Genomic DNA, 18131 nt, shown 5'->3' with positions numbered 1-18131 from the left:
ACCCCCCGCCCCTTGCCCTACGGTGCTCTGACCCCCCTGCCCCTTGCCCTACGGTGCTCTGACCCCCCGCCCCTTGCCCTACGGTGCTCCGACCCCCCGCCCCTTGCCCTACGGTGCTCTGACCCCCCGCCCCTTGCCCTACGGTGCTCTGACCCCCCGCCCCTTGCCCTACGGTGCTCCGACCCCCCCCGCCCCTTGCCCTACGGTGCTCTGACCCCCCCCGTCCCTTGCCCAACGGTGCTCTGACCCCCCCCCCGCCCCCCAGCTCCTTGCCCTATGGTGCTCCGACCCCCCCCTGCCCCTTGCCCAACGGTGCTCTGACCCCCCCCTGCCCTACGGTGCTCTGACCCCCCCCGCCCCCGCTCCTTGCCCTACGGTGCTCTGACCCCCCGCCCCTTGCCCTATGGTGCTCTGACCCCCCCCAGCTCCTTGCCCTACGGTGCTCTGACCCCCCCCCGCCCCTTGCCCTACGGTGCTCTGACCCCCCCCGCCCCTTGCCCTACGGTGCTCTGACCCCCCGCCCCTTGCCCTACGGTGCTCTGACCCCCCCCAGCTCCTTGCCCTATGGTGCTCTGACCCCCCCCCCGCCCCTTGCCCTACGGTGCTCTGACCCCCCCCCGCCCCTTGCCCTACGGTGCTCTGACCCCCCCCAGCTCCTTGCCCTATGGTGCTCTGACCCCCCCCAGCTCCTTGCCCTACGGTGCTCTGACCCCCCCCCGCCCCTTGCCCTACGGTGCTCTGACCCCCCCCAGCTCCTTGCCCTATGGTGCTCTGACCCCCCCCAGCTCCTTGCCCAACGGTGCTCTGACCCCCCCCCGCCCCCCAGCTCCTTGCCCTATGGTGCTCTGACCCCCCCCAGCTCCTTGCCCAACGGTGCTCTGACCCCCCCCCGCCCCCCCGCTCCTTGCCCTACGGTGCTCTGACCCCCCGCCCCTTGCCCTATGGTGCTCTGACCCCCCCCCCCACCGCCCCTTGCCCTACGGTGCTCCGACCCCCCCCACCCCCCCCACCGCCCCTTGCCCTACGCTGCTCCGACCCCACCAGCCTTTTCCCGTGTGGTGCTATCCCGACCCCCACACCCCCATTTCCGCATCATTCATTTCAAGACTCCCCCCACCTCCCTTGCTACCGCTGCCCTTTATCATTCTGTCTCTGTCTCGAAATACGAGTCTCGCAATTTGCCCGAAAGCGACCTGGAAGTAGTTGGTTGAATGCGGATTGTAGATGGTGTTGAGAGAGTGTTTGAGGGACTAATTCTCTCTGGTACACAAGGTTCCAGAGCACTGTCATGGCCACAACACTAATCAGAGAAGGATTTCACTTTCCACTGTAAGATCATACGAATTCTGATATTCCCAAACTAAAAACTTGTTTCCTATTCCTCTCTTACCCCATGTCCGGGTACAGACTCTCAGACCCAGGATTACCCAAACCGGCATTCTCCACATGTGTGCCTAGACAGTGAGTGGACTGTAGGGGTCGGGACTGGGTATCACAACCAATCCCACGGGATCCTACCTCACCAACAGTGGGGCGATCACAGCCAATCCCGATCCTGCCCTCACCGACAGTGAGGGGATCACAGCCAAGCCCACGGGATCCTGTCCTTACCCGACATGTACATGGGTGCACCTTCCAGCCTAGGGTGGGGTCACTGGGTATTAATCAGGAGCAGGAACTTTGACTGATTTTTCACTCTCCTCGTGCACTGTACCATCCCCTTCCCCATCGGCCACTGCAATAGGTCAATTAATTCAGCGCAAACTGTGGATCGAGATTCATATAGGCTTCGTTAAAAGCACATTCTAAATACTTATCTTTGTGTGCGCGTGTGTGTGTGCGTATGTATGCATGTGTATATTATATATATATGTGTGTGTATGTATATTTTATATATGTACCCACATATATATGATATACAAACACACACACACATATATATATATATATAGATACATACACACCTCCAACAATTTTGTTCTCTGTACAAATATAATCACAAAAGAATTGTTGGAGAAATAGATGTGGAAACTTAATGCCATGATTTCCTGCAACTTTCAAAACTAAACTATAGCACAGAGGTCACCAAGGTTCCAAGCCAGCCTTCGGCTTATCCAAGGCCCTGTCTCTGGGCACACACACTCACCCCAGCCACGCCTGCAGCCCCATTCAAAAACTCCCGGCTAAAAACAGAGCGACCACAAAGCCCGCCGTGTAACAGTTCCAATGATTACTTTGTTCCTCCAAGGGCTGGGCAGAGGAGCGAACTCACGTATTTACAGGGCTGTTAATCTTTGGCTGGAGTTTGAAGTGGGTCCACAGTGTGCAAATTGCTTTGAATCGTGTAAAAGATAAACCTCAGGCAGTCGGTAATTTCACATTGATTTAGAATAAAAGCTCCATCCATTCTTTCTGAATAAAACAGGGCTGAGGGAGAGCGGAGCGGTGGCAAAAATAAATAAATATGGCAGTCAGTTTCGATTTTTAAATAGATGTTGTTGTCTCGGTTCCTGGCTTACGATTGGTCATTCGTTCTGTGCCAGCTTGCTGCTGTACGTGGTTTCCAGGTTGCTCACCTGAAGTTCGGTCAGACTACCAGTGCCCGACTGCTGGCCAATCACCGCCATCTGAGAAAACAAGGGCCAGAGAGTCAGAGCGAGTCACTGAACGCCCCTCCCCCGCTCGGTGTGGGACCCTGTGTTCACCCAGCTCCCCTCCCCCGCTCGGTGTGGGACCCTGTGTTCACCCAGCTCCCCTCCCCCGCTCGGTGTGGGACCCTGTGTTCACCCAGCTCCCCTCCCCCGCTCAGTGTGGTACCCTGTGTTCACCCAGCTCCCCTCCCCCGCTCGGTGTGGGACCCTCGTCACCCAACCCCCCTCCCCCGCTCGGTGTGGGACCCTCGTCACCCAGCTCCCCTCCCCCGCTCAGTGTGGGACCCTCGTCACCCAGCTCCCCTCCCCCGCTCGGTGTGGGACCCTCGTCACCCAGCTCCCCTCCCCCGCTCGGTGTGGGACCCTGTGTTCACCCAGCTCCCCTCCCCCGCTCAGTGTGGGACCCTCGTCACCCAGCTCCCCTCCCCCGCTCAGTGTGGGACCCTGTGTTCACCCAGCTCCCCTCCCCCGCTCGGTGTGGGACCCTCGTCACCCAGCTCCCCTCCCCCGCTCGGTGTGGGACCCTGTGTTCACCCAGCTCCCCTCCCCCGCTCGGTGTGGGACCCTCGTCACCCAGCTCCCCTCCCCCGCTCGGTGTGGGACCCTCGTCACCCAGCTCCCCTCCCCCCGCTCGGTGTGGAACCCTCGTCACCCAACCCCCCTCCCCTGCTCGGTGTGGGACCCTGTGTTCACCCAGCTCCCCTCCCCCGCTCGGTGTGGGACCCTGTGTTCACCCAGCTCCCCTCCCCCGCTCGGTGTGGGACCCTCGTCACCCAACCCCCCCTCCCCCGCTCAGTGTGGGACCCTGTGTTCACCCAGCTCCCCTCCCCCGCTCAGTGTGGGACCCTCGTCACCCAGCTCCCCTCCCCCGCTCAGTGTGGGACCCTCGTCACCCAACCCCCCTCCCCCGCTCAGTGTGGTACCCTATGTTCACCCAACCCCCCTCCCCCGCTCAGTGTGGTACCCTGTGTTCACCTAGCTCCCCTCCCCCGCTCAGTGTGGTACCCTCGTCACCCAGCTCCCCTCCCCCGCTCAGTGTGGTACCCTGTGTTCACCCAGCTCCCCTCCCCCGCTCAGTGTGGTACCCTGTGTTCACCCAGCTCCCCTCCCCCGCTCAGTGTGGGACCCTGTATTCACCCAGCTCCCCTCCCCCGCTCAGTGTGGTACCCTGTGTTCACCCAGCTCCCCTCCCCCGCTCAGTGTGGGACCCTGTGTTCACCCAGCACCCCTCCCCCGCTCAGTGTGGTACCCTGTGTTCACCCAGCTCCCCTCCCCCGCTCAGTGTGGTACCCTGTGTTCACCCAGCTCCCCTCCCCTGCTCAGTGTGGTACCCTGTGTTCACCCAGCTCCCCTCCCCCGCTCAGTGTGGTACCCTGTGTTCACCCAGCTCCCCTCCCCCGCTCAGTGTGGGACCCTGTGTTCACCCAGCTCCCCTCCCCCGCTCAGTGTGGGACCCTGTGTTCACCCAGTTCCCCTCCCCCGCTGAGTGTGGGACCCTGTGTTCAGCCAGCTCCCCTCCCCCGCTCAGTGTGGTACCCTGTGTTCACCTAGCTCCCCTCCCCCGCTCAGTGTGGGACCCTGTGTTCACCCAGCTCCCCTCCCCCGCTCAGTGTGGTACCCTGTGTTCACCCAGCTCCCCTCCCCCGCTCAGTGTGGTACCCTGTGTTCACCTAGCTCCCCTCCCCCGCTCAGTGTGGGACCCTCGTCACCCAACCCCCCTCCCCCGCTCAGTGTGGGACCCTGTGTTCACCCAGCTCCCCTCCCCCGCTCAGTGTGGTACCCTCGTCACCCAGCTCCCCTCCCCCGCTCAGTGTGGTACCCTGTGTTCACCCAGCTCCCCTCCCCCGCTCAGTGTGGTACCCTGTGGTCACCCAGCTCCCCTCCCCCGCTCAGTGTGGTACTCTGTGTTCACCTAGCTCCCCTCCCCCGCTCAGTGTGGTACCCTGTGTTCACCCAGCTCCCCTCCCCCGCTCAGTGTGGTACCCTGTGTTCACCCAGCTCCCCATCCCAGCTCAGTGTGGGACCCTGTGTTCACCCAGCTCCCCTCCCCCGCTCAGTGTGGTACCCTGTATTCACCCAGCTCCCCATCCCAGCTCAGTGTGGGACCCTGAATTAACCTAACTCCCTTTCCCTGCTCGGTCTGGGACCCTGTGTGCACCCAACCCCCCTCCCCCGCTCAGTGTGGTACCCTGTGTTCACCCAGCTCCCCTCCCCCGCTCAGTGTGGTACCCTGTGTTCACCCAGCTCCCCTCCCCCGTTCAGTGTGGTACCCTGTGTTCACCCAGCTCCCCTCCCCCGTTCAGTGTGGTACCCTGTGTTCACCCAGCTCCCCTCCCCCGCTCAGTGTGATACCCTGTGTTCACCCAGCACCCCTCCCCCGCTCAGTGTGGTACCCTGTGTTCACCCAGCACCCCTCCCCTGCTCAGTGTGGTACCCTGTGGTCACCCAGCTCCCCTCTCCCGCTCTGTGTGGGACACAGTTCTCCTTTCCTCCCCTCCTCCGGTGGACGGTGCGGCTAATTCCTGGCCATTGTGTGTTCCCCCAATTCCCGTCCTCCCCTCACCCTTTCCCCCCTCCCCTCCATGCTGGACACTGCGGCTAATCCTGGTCACTGTGCGTGTTCACAGGAGCATACAACAGAAGGAAGCCATTGAGCCCCTCGAGCCTGTTCCACCAATGAGATCATGGTTAATTTGTACCTTATCTCTATCCACCCACCCTGGCTCCGTATCCTTCTACACCCTTGTCCAGCAAAAATGTTTCCATCTCAGATTCAAAATGATTAATCGAGCTAACATCTGCTGCTTTTTGTGGGCGAGTTCCACTCTTCTACCACCCCTGTGTGTGAAGAAGTGTTTCCTAACCGTTCCTGAATGGCCTGGCTATGAGTTTAAGTTCATGCCTCATTTCCTAAGGCTCCCCCACCAACAGAAAAAGATGCTCTCTATCTACCCAATCAATTCCTGTCAATATCCTAAAAATCTCAATCAGATCACCCTTAACCATCTATATTTTAGGGAATACAAGCCTAGATTGTGTAATCTCTCCTCATAAACTGACACTTAGAGCCCTGGTAACATTCTGGTGATTCTTTTTATTTTATTCATTCCTGGCATCGCTGGCAAGGCCAGCATTTATTGCCCATCCCCAATCGCCCAGGAGAAGGTGGTGGTTTTCTTGAACCGCTGCAGTCTGTGTGGTGAAGGTATTCCCACAGTGCTGGAGTCTGTGGTTCCCTTTGGTATATTTCGGCCTGTGTTTTAATTCTCCTCTGTCTCTGGGTTCCGATGATTTGATTTGATAGCATTCTCTGGAGCAGTTGCCACGAGTTTGTTCCACTGCACCAATCAAACAACACGTCTCACCAACAAGACATTGTCAGTCGTTGTAGTCAGGAGTTCCAGGATATTGACCCAGCAACAATGAAGGAACGGTGGTATATTTCCAAGTCAGGATGGTGTGTGACTTGGAGGGGAATTTGGAGGTGATGGTAGAAACATAGAAACATGGTGTTCCCATGCGCCTGCTGCCCTTGTCCTTTTAGGTGGTAGAGGTCGTGGGTTTGGGAAGTCTTGGCGAGTTGCTGCAGTGCATCTTGTATATAGTAGACACTGCAGCCACGGTGCGCTGATGGTGGAGGGAGTGAATGTTTAAGGTGGTGGATGGGGTGCCAATCAAGCGGGCTGTTTTGTCCTGGATGGTGTCGAGCTTCTTGAGTGTTGTTGGAACTGCACTCATCCAGGAAAGTAGAGTATTCCATCACATTCCTGACTTGTGCTGATGGTGGAAAGGCCTTGGGGAGTCAAGAAGTAAAATCCTCGCCGCAGAATACCCACGGTATTTATGTGGCCAGTCCAGTTAAGTTTCTGGTCAATAGTGACCCCAGGATGTTGATGCTGGTGGATTCGACGATGGTGATGCCTTTGAATGTCAGGGGGCAGTGGTTAGACTCTCACTTGTTGGAGATAGTCATTGCCTGGCACTTGTGAGGCGCGAATGTTAATTGCCACTTGTCAGCCTAAGCCTGAATGTTGTCCAGGTCTTGCTGCATGCGGACATGGACTGTTCATTATCTGAGGAGTTGCGAATGGAACTGAACACTGCAATCATCAGCGAACACCCCCACTTCTGACCTTATGATGGAGGGAAGGTCACTGATGAAGCAGCTGAAGATGGTTGGGCCTAGGTCAGTGACCTGAGGTACTCCTGCAGCGATGTCCTGAGGCTGAGATGACTGACCTCCAACAACCACAACCTTTGTGCACACTCCTTCCAAGGCTAATATATCCTTCCTAAGGTGCGATGCTCAGAGCTGTACAGTGTTCCAGATGTGGTCTAACCGGGGCTTTGTATAGCTGTAGGGTTCTGATGAAAGGTCATTGACCTGAAACATTAACTCCGTCTCTCCACAGGTGCTGCCTGACTGCTGAGTTTTTCGAGCATTTTCTGTTTTTTTTTAAGATTCCCAGCATCTGCTGTATTTTGCTTTTATACCACTGTTTATCTGTATGTTTACCAGCAGCAATGCGGTGGAGGAGGATTTTCTGGAGTGTATTAGGGATGGTTTTCTGGACCAATATGTCGAGAGAGCTGGCCATCCTAGACTGGGTGATGTGTAATGAGAAAGGACTAATTAGCAATCTTGTTGTGCGAGGCTCCTTGGGGAAGAGTGACCATAATATGGTAGAATTCTTTATTAAGATGGAGAGTGACACAGTTAATTCGGAAACTAGGGTCCTGAAGTACTGAAGGAAGTGGCCCTAGAAATAGCGGATGCATTTGTGATCATTTTCCAACAGTCTATTGACACTGGATCAGTTCCTATGGACTGGAGGGTAGCTAATGTAACACCACTTTTTAAAAAAGGGAGAGAGAAAACGGGTAATTATAGACCGGTTAGCCCGTCATCAGTAGTGGGGAAAATGTTGGAATCAATCATTAAGGATGAAATAGCAGCGCATTTGGAAAGCAGTGACAGATCGGTCCAAGTCAGCATGGATTTATGAAAGGGAAATCATGCTTGACAAATCTTCTGGAATTTTTTGAGGTTGTAACTAGCAGAGTGGACAAGGGAGAACCAGTGGATGTGGCGTATTTGGACTTTCAAAAGGCTTTTGACAAGGTCCCGCACAAGAGATTGGTGTACAAAATCAAAGCACATGGTATTGGGGGTAATGTACTGACGTGGCTAGAGAACTGGTTGGCAGACAGGAACCAGAGAGTCGGGATAAACAGGTCCTTTTCAGAATGGCAGGCATTGACCAGTGGAGTGCCGCAGGGCTCAGTGCTGGGACCCCAGCTCTTTACAATATATATTAACGATTTAGATGAAGGAATTGAGTGTAATATCTCCAAGTTTGCAGATTACATTAAACTGGGTGGCGGTGTGAGCTGTGAGGAGGATGCTAAGAGGCTGCAGGGTGTCTTGGACAGGTTAGGTGAGAGGACAAATGCATGGCAGATGCAGTATAATGTGGATAAATGTGAGGTTATCCATTTTGGGGGCAAAAATACGGAGGCAAAATATTATCTGAATAGCAGATTAGGAAAAGGAGAGGTGCAACGAGACCTGGGTGTCATGGTTCATCAGTCATTGAAAGTTGGCATGCAGGTACAGCAGGCGGTGAAGAAGGCAAATGGTATGTTGGCCTTCATAGCTAGGGGATTTGAGTATAGGAGCAGGGAGGTCTTACTGCAGTTGTACAGGGCCTTGGTGAGGCCTCACCTGGAATATTGTGTTCAGTTTTGGTCTCCCAATCTGAGGAAGGACGTTCTTGCTATTGAGGGAGTGCAGCGAAGGTTCACCAGACTGATTCCCGATATGGCTGGACTGACATATGAGGAGAGACTGGATCAACTGGGCCTTTATTCACTGGAGTTTAGAAGGATGAGAGGGGATCCCATAGAAACGTATAAGATTCTGACTGGACTGGACAGATTAGATGCGGGAAGAATGTTCCCGATGTTGGGGAAGTCCAGAACCATTTAGGACTGCGATGAGGAGAAACTTCTTCACTCAGAGAGTTGTGAACCTGTGGAATTCCCTGCTGCAGAGAGTTGTTGATGCCAGTTCATTGGATATATTCAAGAGGGAGTTAGATATGGCCCTTACGGCTAAAGAGATCAAGGGGTATGGAGAGAAAGCAGCAAAGGGGTACTGAGGGAATGATCACTGAGGGAATGTTCAGCCATGAACTCATTGAATGGTGGTGCAGGCTCGAAGGGCCGAATGGCCTACTCCTGCACCTATTTTCTATGTAACAGTTTTGACCAGTTTTCTGTCGTCAGTCTCTTTCTCATCCCGTTTTAGTTAGCCATACCAAAATCTAGAATTTTCGTAACTGTGTTATGTTTCTCCATTTCAAGCCGAACATTGAATTTGATCACATTGTGGTCACTGTTATCGTCCAGCAGTCTGAGCGGCCCCCGGCCTGCGAGCACCATCGGAGCAGGCCGGGGAGTGGGCGGAGCAGCATGGCAGCATAGCCCAGCAGTCTGAGCGGCCCCCGGCCTGTGAGCACCATCGGAGCAGGCCGGGGAGTGGAAGGAGCAGCGTGGCAGCCTAGCCCAGCAGTCTGAGCGGCCCCCGGCCTGTGAGCACCATCGGAGCAGGCCGGGGAGCGGAAGGAGCAGCGTGGCAGCATACCACTCCGGGGAGCAGCACGTGCTGGAGCAGGAGAGCAACGGCAGTGAAAAGTGGCGTCATCAAGGTCCAGGCCAGTGATTGGAGCGTGGACATGTACTGCAGGAGCGGCAAGGTCAGGGCGAAGGAGCGGCGAGAGATTGTAGAGGGACGTGATCGGGGCCCAGGTGAGGAGAGAGTTCGGGGCCCAGGGGCAGCTCGGGCCAGCCCACACTGCGATATGTGTGTGCACTAGGTCCATGCAGCAGAGCAGGTCTCCAGTCGTCTTGGTTAATCCTTGCCACTGGACCAAGACCTAGCTCTGTCAAGCCCGTGTGGTGGCTGGTGTGCAACGGTCACCACACGTTAAAAAAATCCAAGCACAGGCATCTTCCAGCCTTCAAGATTTAGTTCGGACCTGGAATTTTAGGTCCATCATTGAAACACCCGTGAACTTTTTGACGTGGAAGCAAGTCATCCTCGGTTCGAGGGACTGCCTATGATGATGATGCTGATGAATTATTAACTTAAGTCTAGCTCATTACTCATTGCGAAATCTAGTATGGCCTGCCCTTTTCAAGAACATATTCCACCAGAACATATGCCTTCCCCTCCCCTGCTCTGTGCTGGATACTGGGCTAATTCAGGACACTATTCCACCCCCACGCCCCATCCAATTAACAGCACCTCCTTCCTTCACCCTCAGCTATCAGGCTGGCAATGATGAGGGCTGGAACACTGCAGTCACACAGTGTTCACTGTACACACTTCCTGCTCAGACGGAGCACCGTTAGGGGTAGAACAAAGCTACTCTGCCTTGGAAAATTTCCCACGACCCAACTGCACCAGTGTCGCTTTTTCCCCATCTCATACCCCATGTGACTCCCATCTGAGTGAGATCGCTAATTTATCACCACATTACACACAGTCTTGTACTACAAAACCGTTTCCCAAGACAGGATCGAGTTTGTTCAAACTCATCTCACACAGGACTCTTGTGAGACATTCATCGTGTCAAGTCTGGGCTGTATTTCAATCCAGGTCCCAGAAGTGAATGATCAGCCGCCAATTCTTCCCGTAAAAATTCAAACATTGCCTGATCAGTCCCACAGCCCTGTGGGGATCGACACACGCTCCCTGACCCTGTGGGGATTAACACACGCTCCCTGACCCTGTGGGGATCGACACACTCCCTGACCCTGTGGGGATCGACACACGCTCCCTGACCCTGTGGGGATCGACACGCTCCCCGACCCTGTGGGGATCGACACGCGCTCCCTGACCCTGTGGGGATCGACACGCTCCCTGACCCTGTGGGGATTAACACACGCTCCCTGACCAGCCCTGTGGGGATCGACACGCTCCCTGACCCTGTGGGGATCGACACACGCTCCCTGACCCTGTGGGGATTAACACACGCTCCCTGACCCTGTGGGGATCGACACGCTCCCCGACCCTGTGGGGATCGACACGCGCTCCCTGACCCTGTGGGGATCGACACACGCTCCCTGATCAGCCCTGTGGGGATCGACACACGCTCCCTGATCAGCCCTGTGGGGATCGACACACGCTCCCTGACCAGCCCTGTGGGGATCGACACACGCTCCCTGACCCTGTGGGGATCGACACGCTCCCTGATCAGCCCTGTGGGGATCGACACACGCTCCCTGACCAGCCCTGTGGGGATCGACACACGCTCCCTGACCCTGTGGGGATCGACACACGCTCCCTGACCCTGTGGGGATCGACACACGCTCCCTGACCCTGTGGGGATCGGCACACGCTCCCTGACCCTGTGGGGATCGACACACGCTCCCTGACCCTGTGGGGATTGACAACATATATCTGTCTCCCTGAAATCTCCAGGAATTCGAGTCAAACATTCAGTGTCTGTTGATATTTCAGATTTGGTAGTAAATTTGTGGAGCAGTGACATTCCTTCCTTCCTTCCCCGCACCCCCCCCCACCCGACAATGACCTGGTACAAAAACATACTGCACGTGTCCAACCCTTTATCCAGACTGATGCACTGAGACACCAAACAACCAACATTTGAGACAGAGTTCCTCCAGCCTGTGTGTGGAGAGAGAGAGAGAGAGAGAGAGAGAGAGAGAGAGCGAGCGCAAACATCAATAATCACAATCCCCACCACCCACCATCCATTAAAAAGGGAATCCCATTGACCTTTCCTGTAGGACATCAGGGATGTTCAGATATTGTCTCTTTACACCATACCTGGTGTAGCTGGACGGCTGACAGAGGGATTTGGACTGTTCCTGTGGGAGCAGTGAGCACAACCTGAGGTACACCACCTGCAAGAGACAACAAGGAACTCAACACAAACAGCAAACCCAGGCTCAATTCTTCAAAGACATATTCTTTATGAGTCTCAGGTCCAAGTAACAGTACCTTATCTGTGACAGCCCATCCATGGTCCTCATACCTCCATCGGCAGTCCTGCCCTCACTATCACTTCCCATTTCAAATGGAACTCCCACATCTGATCTCCTCCATCACGTCATCATTGTCCCCAAACTGTACCAGTGTCTACTCCCTCAACAACTCTCAAAAGCCTGACTCTGTCCAAAGCTCGTTTTCTCATTGGTGACCCTTCTCTGACCCCTAGCCTCCACCCCCTCAATTACTCTCTCATGTTTATCTCTATTTTATCGATTATACTATGGTCATTGTTCCTCTGAACCTTCCTCTCTTGTTCCTTCCCTGCTCCAAATACTCTGTCCTACTCACTCTCTTCCCTCCTTCCCAAGACAACAGTGAATACGTTTTAAAAGTACTACACTGGCTGGAAAGCACATTGAGACATTCTGAGGGCGAGAAAGGCGCTATATAAATGCAAGTCTTTCATTCTTTACCAAATTTAAATAGAGCTATATTTCCTCATCCTACTCCTGGAGAGCGGCACAGGCTAGATGGGCTGAATGGCCCCTTTCTGTGCTGTAACAATTCTATGCAACAATTGGACGTCAAATCTGCTGATATCGTTATTTCCCTCACTCGTCCTATTCTTCAAAAATCTACAGGCTTTCAAAGCCCAACCACAGCACCACCATTTACTGATTTATCTAGTCTCCTGTCTTGATGTTTTCAACTTTGATGGTTCCTGACCTTTCACCTGTTTTATGGTGTCCTGTGTCTGACCTTTCACCTTCTGTTTGATGGAGTCCTGAGCCTGACCTTTCACCTGTTTGATGGTGTCCTGAGCCTGACCTTTCACCTGTTTGATGGAGTCCTGGGCTTGGCTTAGGCAGATTATTCAACCACTCGAGGGCATCACAGTCTAGCCAGATCCTATGCATGCTGGATATTCCAGAGACGCACTTTTCTGCAGGAAACCTCCCTTCCCCTCCCTCCAGCCCAGAGGTACTGATGCCAACTGCAGCACACAAGTGCTGGAGTCAGCTGACTCACTAGACTCGGGGTGGGTAGTGGGTGCTTCCTGCAATGTAGGACTCAGTTCCACATTGCACTTATTTCAAAACTAGAATCTATTAAAGTCAAACCTTGAATATTCAGATCTTTAATTAATTATATAAGAAAAACTGCATCACACTGACAATTTGACTCATCGCTTCCTTTCCCCTGCATTTACTGAATTTGTGCTCGTTTGAGCTGAGGCAAGCTGGAGTGGCTGACCTTTGACACCAAGTCCCAGCATCAAACCTGCACAGGTCAGGCACAGCACCAACCAAGGCAGCGCAAAGCTCCCTCTGCTGTGGCCCATCAAGCCTGTTAAAAAAGTGAGACACAGAAGGGCACTCCTCGCCCTATACAACAATGTGACATTGCATGCCCATTGCCTCAGGACTCTGGTTACCAACCCACTGGCGGCTGGGTCAGTAACCAGAGGACACAGAGTTATCATCGTCAACAGAACCAGACGGGAGTTCTGGAGAAATCTTATGCAGCGAGTTGTTGTGATCTAGAATGCACTGCCTTTCAGGATGGTCCAAGCTGATGCAATAGTAACTTTCAAAAGGGAAGTGGATAAATACTTGATTGGGGAAAAATGAGCAGGGCTGTGGGGAAAGGGACTAAATGAATTGCTTACAAAGAGCCAGCACAGACACGATGGGCCGAATGGCCTCCTTCTATGCTGTAAGTTTCTATGATCCTCAGGCTGACAATTTGGGCATTAGGAACTGGAAGCCCCTAAACTCAAGCCACTGAGAAACCTTAGAGACAGCAGGAAGACACGATGTTTATCTTGTCAGTTTGAGTTGGATGAAAGGAATGCGCATGAACACACCCCAGCCCAACCTGCCTCAAGTCTGCAAATAAAGTGCTGGATCCCGCCCAGTTCCTCAGAATCTCTCTTTCACTGCATGTGGGATTTCCTTCAGGGGAGACCCGTTACATTTCCGTGATGACCTTACCTTGCTCTTGCATCTGGCTGTGAGACACTTGCATCCCCGAAGAAGGCTGTGAAAAGGCGTTGAGAACTGTGAGTCCGCCGTCAGGCAGGCCGGGACTGGAGGTGGTGTACATGACCGTACCGTGAGGGCTGGGGTACATGACGTGACTGGCCATCGAGGTGGGTACAGACGATGTCACGATTGTTGCTGGCAGCGTCACTGACAGACCAAGAGAAGAAAAACTTTTATAAACTGTACAGTCACTTCAATAACATGGCCCAACATCCAAGGGCTTCAGCTGAATAGACCCCATTTAGAACGCTTTGGTTCCATTCTGGGCCTCGGACCTCAGGATGGATATATTGGCCTTTGAGGGGGTGCAGAGCAGATTCACCAGAATGAAACCTTACCTCAAAGGGTTAAATTATGATAGAGTTTGCATAGACTAGGCTTGTACTGCCGAGTTTCGAAGATTGCGGAGTGAGCTATAAGGAGATGATAGGGAAAATAGGAAGAAACTATTTCCTCTGGTGAGGGAATCCAGAACCAAGGGGCATAACCTTAAAATAAGAGATAGGCCATTTGGGGTGATGCCAGGAAGCACTTCTTCACACAATGGGCAGTGGGAATCTGGAACACTCGCTCCCAAAAATGCTGGGGGTCAACTGAAAATGTCAAAACTGAGAGGGGCAGGTTTTTGTTCGGCCAGGGTAGTAACGCTATGGAACCAAGGTGGGTAGTTGGACTTAATGTTCCTCGGGGGTTGTGCATTCTCCTGAGCCACGATACGGGGACAATTTCTTATCTTTTTATTTCAGCTTCAGAACAGTGGAATTGTCACCAGCAGCTCCTCCGTCAGTGACGTCTTCCAAGTTCTCCACAGCGTGACCACGAGTTGGGGTAGAGGGCGCGGCCCCAATAACTCCAAACGCCTTTGGGGAGGTGAGGGTACAGCGGTGGTACCACACTCTGTCTTTCTTTAGGGCTGGAGTGACCGAGGGGTTCGGGTAGGTGGGGTCAGGGAGTGACCGAGGGGTTCGGGTAGGTGGGGTCAGGGATGGAGTGACTGAGGGGTTTGGGTAGGTGGGGTCAGGGAGTGACTGAGGGGCTCGGGTAGGTGGGGTCAGGGAGTGACCGAGGGGTTTGGGTAGGTGGGGTCAGGGAGTGACCGAGGGGTTCGGGTAGGTGGGGTCAGGGAGTGACCGAGGGGTTCGGGTAGGTGGGGTCAGGGAGTGACCGAGGGGTTCGGGTAGGTGGGGTCAGGGATGAGTGACCGAGGGGTTCGGGTAGGTGGGGTCAGGGAGTGACCGAGGGGTTCGGGTAGGTGGGGTCAGGGAATGACCGAGGGGTTCGGGTAGGTGGGGTCAGGGATGAGTGACCGATGGGTTCGGGTAGGTGAGGTCAGGGGGTGACCGAGGGGTTCGGGTAGGTGGGGTCAGGGAGTGACTGAGGGGCTCGGGTAGATGGGGTCAGGGAGTGACCGAGGGGTTCGGGTAGGTGGGGTCAGGGAGTGACCGAGGGGTTCGGGTAGGTGGGGTCAGGGATGGAGTGACCGAGGGGTTTGGGTAGGAGGGGTCAGGGAGTGACCGAGGGGTTCGGGTAGTTGGGGTCAGGGAGTGACTGAGGGGGTCAGGGAGTGACCGAGGAGTTCGGGTAGGTGGGGTCAGGGAGTGACCGAGGGGGTCAGGGAGTGACCGAGGGGTTCGGGTAGGTGGGGTCAGGGAGTGACCGAGGGGTTCGGGTAGGTGGGGTCAGGGAGTGACTGAGGGGTTCGGGTAGGTGGGGTCAGGGATGGAGTGACCGAGGGGTTCGGGTAGGTGGGGTCAGGGAGTGACCGAGGGGGTCTGGGAGTGACCGAGGGGTTCGGGTAGGTGGGGTCAGGGAGTGACTGAGGGGTTCGGGTAGGTGGGGTCAGGGATGGAGTGACCGAGGGGTTCGGGTAGGTGGGGTCAGGGATGGAGTGACCGAGGGGTTCGGGTAGGTGGGGTCAGGGAGTGACTGAGGGGTTCGGGTAGGTGGGGTCAGGGATGGAGTGACCGAGGGGTTCGGGTAGGTGGGGTCAGGGAGTGACTGAGGGGTTCGGGTAGGTGGGGTCAGGGATGGAGTGACCGAGAGGTTCGGGTAGGTGGGGTCAGGGAGTGACCGAGGGGGTCTGGGAGTGACCGAGGGGATCGGGTAGGTGGGGTCAGGGAGTGACCGAGGGGTTCGGGTAGGTGGGGTCAGGGATGGAGTGACCGAGGGGTTCGGGTAGGTGGGGTCAGGGATGGAGTGACCGAGGGGTTCGGGTAGGTGGGGTCAGGGATGGAGTGACCGAGGGGTTCGGGTAGGTGGGGTCAGGGAGTGACCGAGGGGTTCGGGTAGGTGGGGTCAGGGAGTGTCCGAGGGGTTCGGGTAGGTGGGGTCAGGAATGGAGTGGCCGAGGGGTTCGGGTAGGTGGGGTCAGGGAGTGTCCGAGGGGTTCGGGTAGGTGGGGTCAGGAATGGAGTGGCCGAGGGGTTCGGGTAGGTGGGGTCAGGGAGTGACCGAGGGGGTCAGGGAGTGACCGAGGGGTTCGGGTAGGTGGGGTCAGGGAGTATCCGAGGGGTTCGGGTAGGTGGGGTCAGGGAGTGGCCGAGGGGTTCGGGTAGGTGGGGTCAGGGAGTGACCGAGGGGGTCAAGGAGTGACCGAGGGGTTCGGTTTGGTGGAGTCAGGGAGTGACCGAGGGGTTCGGGTAGGTGGGGTCAGGGAGTGACCGAGGGGTTCGGGTAGGTGGGGTCAGGGAGTGGCCGAGGGGTTCGGGTAGGTGGGGTCAGGGAGTGACCGAGGGGTTCGGGTAGGTGGGGTCAGGGAGTGGCCGAGGGGTTCGGGTAGGTGGGGTCAGGGAGTGACCGAGGGGTTCGGTTTGGTGGAGTCAGGGAGTGACCGAGGGGTTCGGGTAGGTGGGGTCAGGGATGGAGTGGCCGAGGGGTTCGGGTAGGTGGGGTCAGGGAGTGGCCGAGGGGTTCGGGTAGGTGGGGTCAGTGATGGAGTGGCCGTTGGAGACAGACTGCTTCTGACTGGCGTACCATCTCGTGAAACAGTTCATCTGCCACAACACGTGCTGACATATCAAATGTTTATAAGTCAGAGGAATTTTATTTTTAATTGAAGCCTTGCACATTGACAGTATGCGACTGGCCAATCGAGACGGGACAAGAGAGGACAAGACAGGAAAGGATGCAACACTACAGGAGAGGACCGGGAGTGGGGAAGAGCGGGGGGAACGTAATACATCTTTACTATACGGTATAAATGCACACGAGGCCCATACTTTGAGAGCAGGTCATGTCTGTGACCTGTCCTTTACTCCTTAGCACTCAAGTGATGGAAGTGGGTGGAGCTTCCCCTTTTATATCTGAAGGTCCAGGTTAGGAGTGTCTCCCACAAGTTCACCACCTAGTGGTCAGTGTTCTCACAGTGTACAACTTAGGTCAGATTATACATGGGTTACAATGCTGGTTGAATACATGACAGAACGTGGGATGGGAGGGGGGGGAACGGGGGGACGGGGGGAGAGGAGAGGAGAGGGGGACGGGGGAGAGGAGAGGGAGAGGGGGACGGGGGAGAGGAGAGGGGGGACGGGGAGAGGAGAGGAGGGACGGGGGGAGAGGAGAGGGGGGACGGGGGGAGAGGAGAGGGGGACGGGAGAGGAGAGGAGGGACGGGGGGAGAGGAGAGGGGGGACGGGGGGAGAGGAGAGGGGGGACGGGGAGAGGAGAGGAGGGACGGGGGAGAGGAGAGGTGGGACGGGGGAGAGGAGAGGGGGACGGGGGAGGAGAGGAGAGGGGGGACGGGGGAGAGGAGAGGAGAGGGGGGACGGGGGAGAGGAGAGGGGGGACGGGGGGAGAGGAGAGGGGAGCGAGAGGAGAGGGGGACGGGGGGAGAGGAGAGGGGGACGGGGGGAGAGGAGAGGGGGACGGGGGGAGAGGAGAGGAGAGGAGAGGGGGGACGGGGGGAGAGGAGAGGGGGGACGGGAGAGGAGAGGAGAGGGGGGACGGGGGAGAGGAGAGGAGAGGGGGGACGGGGAGAGGAGAGGAGGGACGGGGGAGAGGAGAGGTGGGACGGGGGAGAGGAGAGGGGGGACGGGGGAGAGGAGAGGAGAGGGGGGACGGGGGAGAGGAGAGGGGGACGGGGGGGGGAGAGGAGAGGGGGACGGGGGAGGGAGAGGAGAGGGGGGACGGGGGAGAGGAGAGGGGGACGGGGGGGGGGGGGGGGAGAGGAGAGGGGGGACGGGGGAGAGGAGAGGGGGACGGGGGGGGGGGAGAGGAGAGGGGGGACGGGGCGAGAGGAGAGGGGGACGGGGGGAGAGGAGAGGGGGACGGGGGGAGAGGAGAGGGGGACGGGGGGAGAGGAGAGGAGAGGAGAGGGGGGACGGGGGAGAGGAGAGGGGGGGACGGGGAGAGGAGAGGAGAGGGGGGACGGGGGAGAGGAGAGGAGAGGGGGGACGGGGGGAGAGGAGAGGAGAGG

At 56.3% G+C, this 18131-nt stretch overlaps 1 protein-coding gene across 1 annotated transcript in view; it reads right to left on the bottom strand.

Moving 5' to 3' along the window:
- Window positions 1-1068: 1068 nt before the first annotated feature.
- LOC139267471 (serum response factor-like) overlaps window positions 1069-18131 on the bottom strand; it is a 110176-nt gene continuing 93113 nt past the window's right edge. Inside the window, 3 exon segments of the mRNA XM_070885831.1 lie at window positions 1069-2627; window positions 11509-11585; window positions 13668-13856. Of these exon segments, the coding sequence (XP_070741932.1) occupies window positions 2526-2627; window positions 11509-11585; window positions 13668-13856 (368 nt within the window). The 3' untranslated portion in view covers window positions 1069-2525.

This window comes from Pristiophorus japonicus, chromosome 7, assembly GCF_044704955.1.
Source record: "Pristiophorus japonicus isolate sPriJap1 chromosome 7, sPriJap1.hap1, whole genome shotgun sequence".
NCBI classification, from domain to species: domain Eukaryota; kingdom Metazoa; phylum Chordata; class Chondrichthyes; family Pristiophoridae; genus Pristiophorus; species Pristiophorus japonicus.
This window is presented reverse-complemented; position numbering and strand designations above follow the sequence as displayed.